This window comes from Myotis brandtii, unplaced genomic scaffold (genome assembly GCF_000412655.1).
Source record: "Myotis brandtii unplaced genomic scaffold, ASM41265v1 scaffold122, whole genome shotgun sequence".
Classification (NCBI taxonomy): Eukaryota; Metazoa; Chordata; class Mammalia; order Chiroptera; family Vespertilionidae; genus Myotis; species Myotis brandtii.
In genome coordinates, this window is record NW_005354255.1 from 542,508 (window position 1) to 555,196 (window position 12,689).

Sequence of the window (12,689 nt, forward strand, 5' to 3'; positions counted from 1 at the left end):
TTGACGGTCCAGCACCGGCCAGCCCCAAGCGAGAGTCCACAACCGAACCCCCTGCTCAGCACAATGGTTCCGGGCCCGTCAGCCCCAAGAGGGAGCAGCTGGACAGTCCTGTCCCCCGCAGGACCCCTAAAAGGGTGAAGACCGAGCTGCTTCCCAGCTGACCAGGGGACCCGGGCGGGCGGGCTTTTTGTAGAAACCGTGTGTTTGTCTTTTCTTACCGTCTCACTTTGTGACTTGCCTCTGTCCTGGGGCAGATCTCAGGGCAGTGAGAGCTGTGCTATACCTGCCTTCCATTGGGGCTTCCTTTATCAGCCGTGGGCAAACTACGGCCCGCGGGCCGGATCCGGCCCATTTGAAATGAATAAAACTAAAAAAAAAAAGACTGTACCCTTTTATGTAATGATGTTTACTTTGAATTTATATTAGTTCACACAAACACTCCATCCATGCTTTTGTTCCGGCCCTCCAGTCCAGTTTAAGAACCCATTGTGGCCCTGGAGTCAAAAAGTTTGCCCATCCCTGCTTTAGCTCCAGGGGCCTGTGGTAGGGGCCTGGAGAGGAGCCACCCTGCCCTGGACCCTGACCTTCGAGCTGACACCGCAGGTACCTTCTCTGCTCCAGCCCATGACTCAGGACATTTTCGGGGGGAGATGTGGCCACGCCCTCCCTCGGTTTCCAGCCTAAACAGAAATTAACTCCCTCTGCTCCCTGGGCCCCGACTCAGGACGATTTCAGGGGGAGATGTGGCCACGCCTAAACAGAAATTAACTCCCTCTGCTCCCTGGGCCCTCACACCCCCAAATGGCCTTCACAGTCCCTCCAGAGGGGGAGGGGCAGATCCTCCATTTCAGAGCCAAACTTCGTGGTGGGACAGGCAGTAGGGTGTGGCACTGCGTTGGACTGAAGGGAGAAAGGGGCCCACCCGGCTCCCTTCAGGCTTCCAGAAAAGTCTTCAGTGCAATAAAAGCATTCTTTCTTGCATCTGGGTCTGTGTGTAACACCCACAGCCTGCACCGGGCACTGGGCCCTGGGCCCTGGGGAAGGAATGTGTGGCTCCCTCCACCCCCAGGACGTCAGCCTGGGCTCCATGCAGTCCAGACGCAGGGCAATAGCTGCTGGCGCTCCTTAAACTTTCAGTTTGTAATTGTGTACCTATCTGCATGGGTTTTAATATTTGCCCTCACTGCTAGGCTGTGAGCCACGCAAGGAAAGATCCTTTGGTCGCGATTGCAGCCCTGGGACACCTGCGCAAAGGGGCAGGGCTGGGGTGACCCCTAAGAGCTCAGGTGAAACTGGGTTCCACCCCAACCCAGCGGTAACCTTAGACAGGCCCTCAGTCTCTTCATGGGTGAGGCGAGCAGGGTGGGCAGCCCGGCCCTCTCGGAAGGAAGGCGGATGCTCTTGCAGGGCGTCTGGAGGCCGCCAAAGACACCAGGACCTCGCGCTCCGTCGGCTGCCGCTCTCCACGGTGCTGAAGACATGCCTGGCGCCTCATGGGCCGCCTCTCCAGCCTGGGGTCCCCCCACTTTACTCCCCCACCCCAGGCTCGCCCAGCCCCACCTTCTGGGGGTTGGAGAGCCCCACATTCCAGCTTCTACCCAGTTACACTCCCACACCAGCCATGTTCTGTCACAATATTTTATTAAGGATCACGGCAGTCAGAGAAGGTGGAGGGTGGCCAAGGCCATCCCAAGTTCAGAGCCCAGCCACGGCTTAGGGGCCAGGCCCCCTGCAGTCTCAGTCACTTCCTCCTCCCTGTGTGTGAAGGGAGGGGAGGAGTCCCCAGGCAGCGCAATTGTTGAGGCACGTTGTGTGTTTATGTCTGTCAGGGTCTATGGATCACTATGTATCTGCCTGTCCGTTCTGTGCCTGGGTCTGTCTGTATTTCTCAGGCTTTGTGGCCTCAGGGTTGCCCTGGGTCTGAGCATCAGTTTCTGCTCCTGTGTCTGGGTCCCTGGGTATGTACCTGTGTGTTTATGCATCTCCATCCTGGCATCTCCACAGGGGTCTCTCTCACCTCCAATCCCCTGCCTCCACTGCAGCGGCCACCACAGGGCCCCTGAGCAGAGGGGCCTGGAGTCACATCCAGGTGGCACTCACAGCTCCTCCCCCACCGCCTCCAGCCCCACCAGACCTGGGCTGAGTGCTGGCTCAGATGAGGCCCAGTCCAGCAGGGTGGCCTGGCTCAGCTCCTCTGCCCAGTTGCCCTGGACCAGGGTCGACTTGTTCAGCTCCTCCGTCGAGTTTTCCAGAGCCAGCATGTCCTGGGATTTCCAGTGCACCCTGGGGCTGCGTGGAGACCCTCCCTGAGGTGCGCCAGCCTCGGCCTGAGGTCCTGGGGCCTCGGAACCTGGCCTGGTGTCGGGGGCCACACGGGAAGCGGCGTCGTTGTGCAAAGTTCTGGAGAAGACTGAGCGAGGGTTGGGAGTTCATGAGGGATGGGGTGGGGAGACTGGTGGTCCTTCTTTCCTTATCTCCCAGCTTCAGGGAGTAGCTGCATGGGGGGCTCCTTCCCCCTCCCCCAGAGGCCCAGTATTGGGATGTGAGGAGCCATGGGGATGTCCATGATGCAGCCCAGAGGGGACCCCGAAGTGATCCTGGCCCACCTACCTCGCACAGGTGTGAAGTCTCCGGGGCTCTCGGCTTTGTTGAGGGCAAACGGGCTGATGGAGGGGAGGACGATGAGGGCAAAAGAGAGCAGCAGGACCTGCCAGAGATGGGGGTGGGGTCACCCCATCCCTCCACCATCCCTATAAGCACACCCATCTTTTGGGCAGGGAAACTGAGGCCCAGAAGACTGGATTATGCTTGAACTGGGGCCAGGGCCATGCTACGCACACCTTTCCCCCTCCCACAGGCCAGTCTGTCCAGGCTGAGGAACCCCTTTATCCTGGGGGCAGTCAGAGCAGGGGGTAGGACTCACCGCTATGCAGGTGCCTGCCTGGGCTGACTTGCTGGTGGACTGGACTACAATGGCCTGGAGTTTCTTCAGTTGCTCCAAGAGGGACCTTAGTGGAACGAGCAGCCTTGGCTGAGCCCTACAGGGCCTTACCCTGGTCCTCTGTCCATTTCTTGGGCTCCCCAGCATGGCTGATGTCTGGATTCTGTCCACCCCTCAAGGCCCCCCTGCTCTTACAAGTCCCAGCTTTGCTTTGGTAAATCTCCAATGGCATCCCACCCACTTCTCTGCCACCCCATCCAGGCCTCCAGGATCGCTCACCTGGATGCCAACCCAAGCCTCCTCTCTGGTCCCCCTCAGCTCTACCCCCCCTCCTGCCCCCCTGCCTCTTCTGCCCCCACTCAGCAACCGGGGACGCTTTCCAAATGTGAAACAGCTTCTCCCAACCCTCTCAGGGCTCCCACCTCCCTCAAGTCCTCTCTGCAGCTGAAGCCCTGCACAACTTGCCCCTGTTCCCTCCCTCACCCTCACTCACTCTGCTCCAGCCACACTGGCCTCCTCACCATGCCTCCAGCATGCTGGGCCCCAGGACCTTTGCACAGGCTATTCCCTCTAAGGACACTGTTCCCCCAGGTCTCTTGGCAGCTGGTTTTTTTTTCTCATCCCATTAGGTCTCATCTCAAATAACACTGTATCTGACCTTCCTATCTGAAATAGCCCCGCAGCACTGGCTGGGTAACAAAGCACCAGACGGTTAGAGCACCGTCCCGATTTTCCAAGGTTGTAGGTTTGATCCCTGGTCAGAGCACATACAAGAATCAACCGAAGGCCCTAGCCAGTTTGGCTCAGTGGATAGAGCATCGGCCGGTGGACTGAAGGGTCCCAGGTTCTATTCCAGTCAAGGGCCCGGGTTTCGGGGCTCAATCCCCAGTAGGGGGCGTGCAGGAGGAAGCCGATCAAAGATTCTCTCTCATCATGTATGTTTCTATCTCTCCCTTTCTCTCTGAAATCAATAAAAATATATTTTTAAAAAAAGAATCAACCAATGAATGCATAAATAAGCGGAACAACAAATCAATGTTTTTCTCTCTCAAATCAATATAAAATAGCCCTTCACTCTACTTTGTTTTTCTTCCTAAGAACTATCACTATTTGTGTGATCTTTTATATATTTTTGTTTGTCTTGAGTATGTCTCCCACTAGACTGTGAGTTCTTTAAGTGGAGGGACTGTGTCTTTGTTCATTTGTGGTCCCAGTGCCCAGAACTATGTCTGATGCAGAATAGATGCTAAATAAACTGACTAAGTGGATGCACCCCTTAGATGGAATTATGTATAGTCTCCAATTACCATGCTCCTAGCCTCAGGCCATTCATATGCCATTTCCTCTACAGACAGTAGCTTCCCCCATGAACTCTTATACATCTTTTAAGACCCCAGATCCAAATCTTCTCCGCTATGCAGCCTGCCTCCTTTCTAGGTGGAATCCTTACCCACCCCCCCAGCCCCTGACCCCCACCCTGCCCTGCCATCACAGAAGTTGCCCCCTCCCCCACAGTGTTCACCTCTCCTGCCAGGGATTTGGGGGCCGGTTCCCCCTGTCCTCTGCCCTGGCTGGACCAAGACTCACTGGTTCTGCTTCTCGAGATGCAAGACCTTCCTCTGAAGCTCCTGGTTCTGGGCAGTGCAGGCCGACATCCTGCAGGGACAAGGCACAGTGACATTCAGGGTATGCCGGTCACCGACGGTCCCATCACCTCTTCCTGTGAGGCTCCACTTCACAGGCAGGGAACCCGAGGCCAAAGAGGGGGAGTCACTTATTCCAAGTCACCCTGACAAGTCCGAGGGCCAGGATTGAACCCATGTCTGCCAGGTTTCTAGGCCCCATCTCTGCATTGGTGTGGGGGCTTCATTCAAGTCTGAGCCCCCCTGATTGGAATGGAATGCCGAAGTCAGGCAGTGATGCTTCCAGAAGATGAAATAGCAGGGAGTCTGGGCGTCCAAGGAGAACCAAGTGACACCCCTCACCATCCCTGCGACCTTGAGCCACTCAGCTCTCTGACCGGACCTCAGGCCCCTCATTTGTAAAGTTGGGTTACAATTACTTAGTTCACAGAGGGGCTGGGAGGATGGCATGAAGCACAGTTGAGTAGGGGCTTGGCAGATTGCATTTGAGAAACAAGACAATGACTATTGTTCCATCTAGGGTTCTGGTGGAACACCTTTCCCTCTGCATCCATCTGTGAACGTGGTCGTGGCCCAGACCACTCAGATGTGGAGTCTAAATACTCAGATCACAGCAGGAGGATGTGCCAGTCCTCACATCACAACCAGGGAAGAGAAGAAACTCCCTCTCTGAAAGGTCCTCTTTCTAAATAACTCACAAGATAAAGAAGAATTAGAGAACACCTAGGGTCCACATGGCAATGACAGTAGTACAAATCAAAATGTGTGAGACGCAGCTAAGGTGGTGCTGAGAGGGAAATTATAGCCTTCATTCAGCTCAATGAGCTAAACAACAGCATAAAATCCACCACCACCACCCCACACACAAAAAGCCAGTCTAAGAAAGACATAACAAAGCTTACAGTAGAGATGAAAGAACGGGAAAAGAAAAATACAATTGGATGGGAGGGAAAGCCAGAAATCCATTCTTTGCAAAGACTAATAAAATACACAAACTTCTAACAAGATTGATCAAAAAGATAAAAAAAAGGAAGAGAAGGCACAAATAAACGAATTATTAAGAAGGGCAGAATTATAAGCCAGCCAGTGTTGCTCAGTGGTTGAGCATCGACCCATGAACCAGGAGGTCACAGTTTGATTCCTGGCCAGGGCACATGCCCGGATTTCAGACTCAATCCCTAGTGGGGGGTGTGCAGGAGGCAGCCAGTCGATGTTGATGTTTCTCTCTCATTTATGTTTCTCTCTCTCTTCCTCTCCCTCTAAAATCAATAAAAACATTTAAAAATAATAGGAGAAAACTAGAAGCCATTTTATGTCAATAAATTTGAAATCGGCATCTTCACAGAAAAACATAACATCCCAAAACGGACCCAGGAATAAGTAGGAAACCCAAATAGACCTGTAACATTCCATAAAGTCATTCTTGGCCGTCACAACAGCTCTGGGACCAGTGATCTCAACCAGGGACGTATGCATCCCATACCCCATGTTCTGGCACGGAGCCAGACAAGATGGATAATACCTCCCTCTCTCTTGGTACCACATATTCTGGGGACAAAGGGACCCTGAAACCCTTGCCCTGAGCCAGCTCTAGGCATATACCATCCCTGCAACTCACATGAAAAAAGGTCTCCCCTGGAGAGGGAAGACGACCCTAATTTTGTCAGGCCTTAAAAACTGACCTTAGGCCCATTACATCCCTTTCTCTGGGCCTCAGTTTCCCCTGAGTGTGCCCAGGACCCAGCCTTACCGAGTCTCCAGGCCATCAATATATTCCTTCTTCTTTTTACGGCTTTCTTGGGCTGACTGTTTGTTCCGGATTTTCCGGCGGATTTTTTTCAGGACTCGTTCCTCATACTGCCAGGTGACATGGGGAACAGGCTGAGTCAGGGGTCTACTCTGTTGTCTGGACCCCACAATTTCACCCATTCTCTTCCCAGGGGAGCCATCCCAGGCCCGGGGACATGGGGGCAGACTCCTGATGATTTCAAGTCCAGCTTTCCTACCCCTAAATTCTTGCAGAGTCTCTAGGAGAGTCCTGGGTCCTGGAATCTATCCAGCTCCTATTCCCAGTTAGAAACTTGCTACCAAACTCTGTGTATGGTGCAGTTGCGCCACCTTCTGGTCATATCTGAGACCAGTGCTTTTCATGGGGCCAGCTGATACCAACACTAATGTCTTCCAATTGGAATGGCAAACTCGGGTGTTTGACATTACGTGAAAGGGCTGGGTGAGAACTGTGGCGAGAGAGAGAGGTCCCACTGAGTTGGCTCTTTGGATGACTTTTTTACTCCGGTGGTAGACACATCCAACTGTTTTAGTGTGGGAGGCCTATAGGTGAGACTCACGGGCAGCTAGCGGCAGGAAGGGGGAAAGACTCAGCCACGGGTCTCACCAACTCACCTTGGTGAGGGGCAGCTGGGTGGGCAGTGAGATGCCTTCTTTGGCCAACAGTTTCTTCTCGTCCTCTGTCAGCACTAGTTCCGGGCAGTGCCCAGTCCCAGGTCTCAACAGGTGGGGGGCTGCCAAGGCATGCTGTTGCTATGGAAAAACCAGGGGAATTGCGTTGGGGGCAGAGAGAGGGACAGCCTTTGGGAAATGAAAGGCATCAGATTTGAGCAACAATCCATCCATCTGCTGTAGAGTCCCCACTGGCCGGCACACAGCCCTTTGACCCAGCAACTCCACTTCCAAGAATTGATCTTACAGATACCCTCCCACATATGCAAAAGCAGGGACATACAGGATTTTCATTCACTTAACAAAGACACGAGACAGCTGTTTATAGCCACCTACTACATTCCAGGCACCATTCTGGGCTGTGCACACTCATTGTAACACTGTCTGCAATGGCAAAGGATTGGAAGCAAAAAAAAATATCCAGCAAATAAGGCACGACCCATTTGCACAATGGAGTTTTACACAACCCTGAAAAGGGACGGCTCTCCACGTCATGCTATGGAGCAATCTCCATAATAAACTGTCAACTTAAAAAAAAGGGGGGGGGGAACATTGTTGCATGTGGCCCGCTACCTTTTATATTAAACTTGTTTTTAAAGGTATCTCTTTTTGGAAAAAAATTGAACCTGTGCGGGGAGCTGGGTGTCTGGGCAACAGGGTGAGAAGGTGGGTCTCCCAATCTACGCATTTGTTCCGTTGGAACTTGGACTGTGTGAATGCATTTCCCTATTCAGAATAGTTTCAATTAAATTTAAATTATTCAAGATAAACATTAAAAATGAAAGAATCTTGTCATCAGAATGTCCAAGTCTTAGCAATGTCACATTTCTAAGGAGTGGGAGACTCAGGCATAAAGGTGGAGATTGGGGCCAGTCTGTCATTCTTTGGGTCAAATTCCACTACCTAGAACTCCAGTTCATTGATTAGTCCAACCATTTTCTCTCCAGGGTCCAAGCCTCAGTGTGCTCATCAGTAAAATGGGGATAAGGTCTCCCACATCTTAAGGTTGTTGACATGAAGAACAATGATACTGAACTTGATGCATTTACCAAACCGAGTTAGCGTTTCCAACACAATCATTCTCCTTTCCTACCTTTCAAGGCCGCTAGGGTTCCACCTCCTCTAGGATGCCCTCCAGGACCTGCAGTGACCCTCCAGCCTCTCTCCCTTATTGGTACACTTTCATGAGATCCCCAGAGACTGAGCACATGGCTGGTGCTCACACCACATCTTTCAAGTTGGGAGGGGCATTTTGGTCTAGCCTAGAGCCTGTCAGGATGACTTTTGGTATCAGACAAACTGGAGTTCAAATCCTACTGGGCTACTTGTTTGCTGTGTCACTTGGATTTAAGCTCTCTGGGCCTTGACTTTCTCTGGGCCTTGAGGAATGAGGACACTAATTGGGTTGTTAGATCTGGTTGAGAGGTACTTGAAGCCCTCAGTCAGCATGCAATGGGCCCAACAGGCCCAACAGGCCAGCCCAGGGATAGAGACTGCAGCCGCTGGGTGGCTAAAGGCAGATTAACTTCTCTATGCCCAGTTTCTTAGATGTAAAATTAAGATAATATGAGTCCCTGCCTGGCCAGCATAGGTTAGTGGTTGAGTGTCAACCTATAACCCAGGAGGTCACCGTTTAATTCCTGGTCAGAGCACAGGCCTAGGTTTCAGGCTTGATGCCCACTAGGGGGAGTGCAGGAGGCAGCTGATAGATGATTCTCATCTCTTTCTCCCTCTCCCTTCCTCTCTGAAATCAATAAAAACTATTTTTTAAAATATATAATATGATCCCCAAACTTCAGGGTTATTGTGAATTAAAATATTATACATTTAAAGCATGTAGAAGAGTGCCTGGCCTGTAGTAGGTGCTCAGTAAGTTTTAGATTTTTTTATTTTTTATTTTATTTTTTTTTTTACTACCACTATAGTAGAAAATGTCTCAGCTCAGGAGATAGAGAACTCAGGACTGGAAGCCACAGACTTGATTTGGATGTGACCCCGAATCCAGCCTTTGTCTGTGACTCAGTTTTTCAATCTCTGAAATGGGGATATTGGGGCTCCGTGCACCCCAGCGGCCCTCCCAGCTCTGAATCTTGGGAGCCGGGGGTAGAGGCTGCTCACCAGGTCTCCACCACTGCCGGAGAGGAGGAGGTCTTTCACCGTGAGGTTGCAGCTTGGGGGCGACACTGCCAGCTCAGCCTGCTCCTCAGGATAGAGGCCCGGGTTCCACATTTCTAACCAGGGCAGATGGGGACAAAGACAGGGAGAGTGTCAGGTGGGGGGCTCTGACCTCCCAGCTTCTACCTGCCTCCTCCACCAAGGCTTCCAGGATTGACCGCAATGTGCTAAGGATTTTTGGTACAACTTGGGGCCCTGAGGCCTGGGTTGAAGGGGACAGACCAGCTGGTGCCTCAGTCTCCCCTCTCTGGAAGATAGAAACCCAAATTCATCAGGACATAGTCGAGGGACCCTCTCAGGAGCTGGGGGTAGAGCCAATCAGGAGAGAGAGGCTCTTATCGCCCAGGATTCTCGACCAGATTTGCAGCCAGCCAGGCCTTATCTGCCTTTGGGGCAGGGACCAGGTCTGATTCACCTCTGGCTCCCTCCCACCTGTGCCCGGCCCACTGTAAGTGAGCTGCTCTCCAGAGCACAAACTTTAGAGTCTCGTTCTCATGGCGTGAAACGTGTGCCCTTGGGTAAGTAACTAAACCTCTCTGAGCCTCAATTTCTTCAGCTCTCCAAGGGGACTCACAAGAGCTCCCACTCCATTGCAAGGCTCAAAGGACAAAGGATGCCCTGCTGGGGTGTCTTCTGCATAAGGCCTCCCCCGAGAGGAGGCCTTCGCCACTGGGATCCATGACCTCTCTCACTGTCATGGAGCATCTACTAGGACCCAGGCCTGGGAGGTACAAAGACGAGGTTGGCGGCATGACACCTGGTGCCACGGCCAGCCTGTCGTGGGTGCGTCCCAGCTCTGTGACTTGGACTTGTTGTTTAACCTCATGGGAACTCAGTTTCACCATCTGGAAAATGGGCCCATGAGAGCATCCATCTCAAAAGGGTGGGTATGTGTGTAATGAGGTAAGGGCAGTGAGAAAAGACACAGAACTCACCCAGGTCTATAGCCACGGAGGCCTCGAGCACTTGGGCCACTGGCCCAGGAGGCCTGTTGGGGCTGTGGGGGACAGGAAGGTAGGAGGGGCAGAGCCCCTTGCCAGACTCCGAGAAATGGCAGCCGGCCGGGGCGGTGGCGGGCACATTGTGTGGAGGGGTGTCCTGGGGGTCGGAGGGCAGATCTTCAGAGATGCCGCTGTCACTGTCCGCAGGGGACCAGAGAGGAGAGCTTGGCACCGAGTCTCCAGAACCCAAGATACAGTTGAAGAAATCCTCAGAGTCCGGGGCTGGCAGGACCTGCTGGGAGGAGGGGGCGGGAGTGAGGAGGTCTGTGCTTTGCTCTGGATTGCTGTGTGACTGTGGGCAAGCCCCTGACCCTCTCTGGGCCTCCCTTGTCCTTTCTACCAGAATGAAGGCTTGTGGGGCTTGAACACAATCATGTACCGTGAGAACACCATCCAGCCTGGTCAAGGCACGAGCCCTGAGTTTGAGTTTGGACCCAACTCCAAACTGCTGTGTGACCCAGACAAGGGACTGGACCTCCGATTCATCACTTCCAAGGCACCGACGCTGCCCGCCCCCTGGGGTAGCTGAGAGGTTCAATGCAACAATGTGCTTTGCTGAAATCACACACCGTGAGCCGGAAATGCTACCGAGCCGAGGGAAGTTCTATCTGCAGTGGGGGCCTCACCTGGTCTCCGGCGTGGCCCCAGTCCTCACCCAGATCTTCATGTCTCAGGATTCCATCCTGTTGATCAAACAGGAGGTCCAGGAGCTCCAGGCTGTCGATGGGGCCCACCAGGCAGGTGGAGGAAGCCATCTGGGGAAGGACGGACAGGCATGAGGGTCACACAGCCCCTCCCCTCCCCATCTCCCATCGGCATACCACCCCAGGCCTGCCCAGCTCAAGTTCAATCTCCACTCAATCCCTAGGCCTGGCTTCCACCTCCAAATCAGTGCTGAGGGGCTGACCCAGAGTTGGGGGGGGGGGGGGGGGGGGGGGGCGGGGGGGAGTCAGTTTCTTTAAAAAGTGCTAGCAGATAGACCCACAGGGATAATCAGCTTGGTCACTCCCTGGAGGCGGATAGAATTGGCCCTCTCATTGCCAGCCTGCCCATGTCCCCCCTCTGGAGGTGGGGGGCCTGGGAGAAATCAGAGAGCAGGCCTGGAATGGAGGCATGGTCTTGGTCACTGCGTTCTCTCTCTGGGCCCGTCTTCCCAGCTGTGCCATGTGTGGGGGTTCCTTCCAACGCTGGGAGCTCGGGGAGAGTTTCCTGGCAGAGACCTTCCCTCCACCTTCCGACCCAGGCAGGGCTCACCTTTCCCGCTGGTAAATCTCCATTCATGAGCCCGGCCAGTTCTGCCTCCAGCTACTTTCCGTGGCTCTGATCCGTCGAGGCTCACCCCGAGTCTTGTTCCTGTCTGTGGATCTGTCTCCCCACCCCCCAAGGATGCTGAAATAGTCCTGGGGTGCTCCCAGCCCACCCCCGGCTGCTGATTGGGGGACAGGCAAGACGGACAGGGTAAAGGGCCAGTGATACCAGGGCAGGCTGGGGGGAGGGGAGAGAAGACCCGTTATCTTGATGTTTTGTGCTTTTCCTGCAGGCAAGGGGCAAAGGCCGAAGTCTGGGTGCCTCTGCTCTGCCATGACCTCTTCCCTACTTTTGGGGACTGTTTCTTATCAGAGTCCTAGACGTCGGGATAAAGGAGAGTCCAGGGCTCCTGGCCGGTCCAGTCCGCTCCTGGGACAGAACCAAACAGGAGGACCACCCCGACCTTTGCCGAAGCCGTTCGCTCCGCAGGCGCACCCTTCCCTCATCACAGCTGGCAACCTCCTACCACCCTCCAGGCCCTCCAGGGCTGAACCCTGTAACCAATTCCTTCTAGGATCTTCTCTAGTTAATTTATTCAACAACTATTTACTGAGCCAAACTATTTTTTTTTAACGGAGCCTAACTTGTTTCCACCTCAGGGCCTTTGCATGTGCAGTTCCCTCTATCTGGAAGTCCCTTCTCCTCCACCCCTGACTCGGTCAGTGTGCCCACTTATTCGTGAGTGTTTGATATTTGTGAATCAGCCCATCTCTGACCCCAGCAGAGAGAAGACCCCTCCCCATGTATCTTTATCAGATCCTTGTTTTCACTGAACTCATTATTTAAAATGTTCTTGTGTATTAACTTGCTTGGTGTCTTCCCTCAGTTCTCCCCTCCCCACTGCACCCAGAATGGAAGGGCGGGGCTAGAATAGAGTCACTGCTGGGTCCTCAGTGTCCAGGAAACGCCTGGCATACAGTAGGTGCTCAACCAACTCCTCCTCATTGAGCACCTCCTATGTGCCAACCACCATTTAGGCCCTAGGGGTGAGGCAGTGAACGAGCTAGACCATAAACGTATAAATAAACCAGTAAACAGATAAAGGGGTTAAGTACTACTGAGAAACTAAGCGAAACCATGATAAAGGTCACCTGAGGACTAGAAAAAGCCCCTTTTAGAAGGTGACCTTTAAGTACAGCCCTGAATGATGAGACAGAGACA

The 12,689-nt window shown here is 53.4% G+C and overlaps 1 protein-coding gene across 5 annotated transcripts in view; it reads right to left on the reverse strand.

Annotated features, from left to right (window-relative positions):
- Nucleotides 1-1,624: 1,624 nt before the first annotated feature.
- The window catches only part of CREB3L3 (cAMP responsive element binding protein 3-like 3), a 12,207-nt gene continuing 1,142 nt past the window's right edge, over nucleotides 1,625-12,689 (reverse strand). The window contains exons 1-10 of one of the 5 annotated variants that reach the window (XM_005858787.2): nucleotides 11,475-11,571; nucleotides 10,847-10,975; nucleotides 10,155-10,452; nucleotides 9,163-9,275; nucleotides 6,988-7,125; nucleotides 6,335-6,441; nucleotides 4,529-4,597; nucleotides 2,924-3,008; nucleotides 2,611-2,707; nucleotides 1,625-2,410 (exon numbers count right to left, since the gene is read on the reverse strand). In XM_005858787.2, coding sequence (XP_005858849.1) covers nucleotides 2,097-2,410; nucleotides 2,611-2,707; nucleotides 2,924-3,008; nucleotides 4,529-4,597; nucleotides 6,335-6,441; nucleotides 6,988-7,125; nucleotides 9,163-9,275; nucleotides 10,155-10,452; nucleotides 10,847-10,975; nucleotides 11,475-11,501 — 1,377 coding nt within the window. In that variant the 5' untranslated portion in view covers nucleotides 11,502-11,571 and the 3' untranslated portion in view covers nucleotides 1,625-2,096. Of the gene's footprint in view, nucleotides 2,411-2,610; nucleotides 2,708-2,923; nucleotides 3,009-4,528; nucleotides 4,598-6,334; nucleotides 6,442-6,987; nucleotides 7,126-9,162; nucleotides 9,276-10,154; nucleotides 10,456-10,846; nucleotides 10,976-11,474; nucleotides 11,572-12,689 lie in introns of those variants that run through there. The other 4 variants (XM_005858786.2, XM_014533376.1, XM_014533382.1 and 1 more) reach the window with 4 other exon arrangements.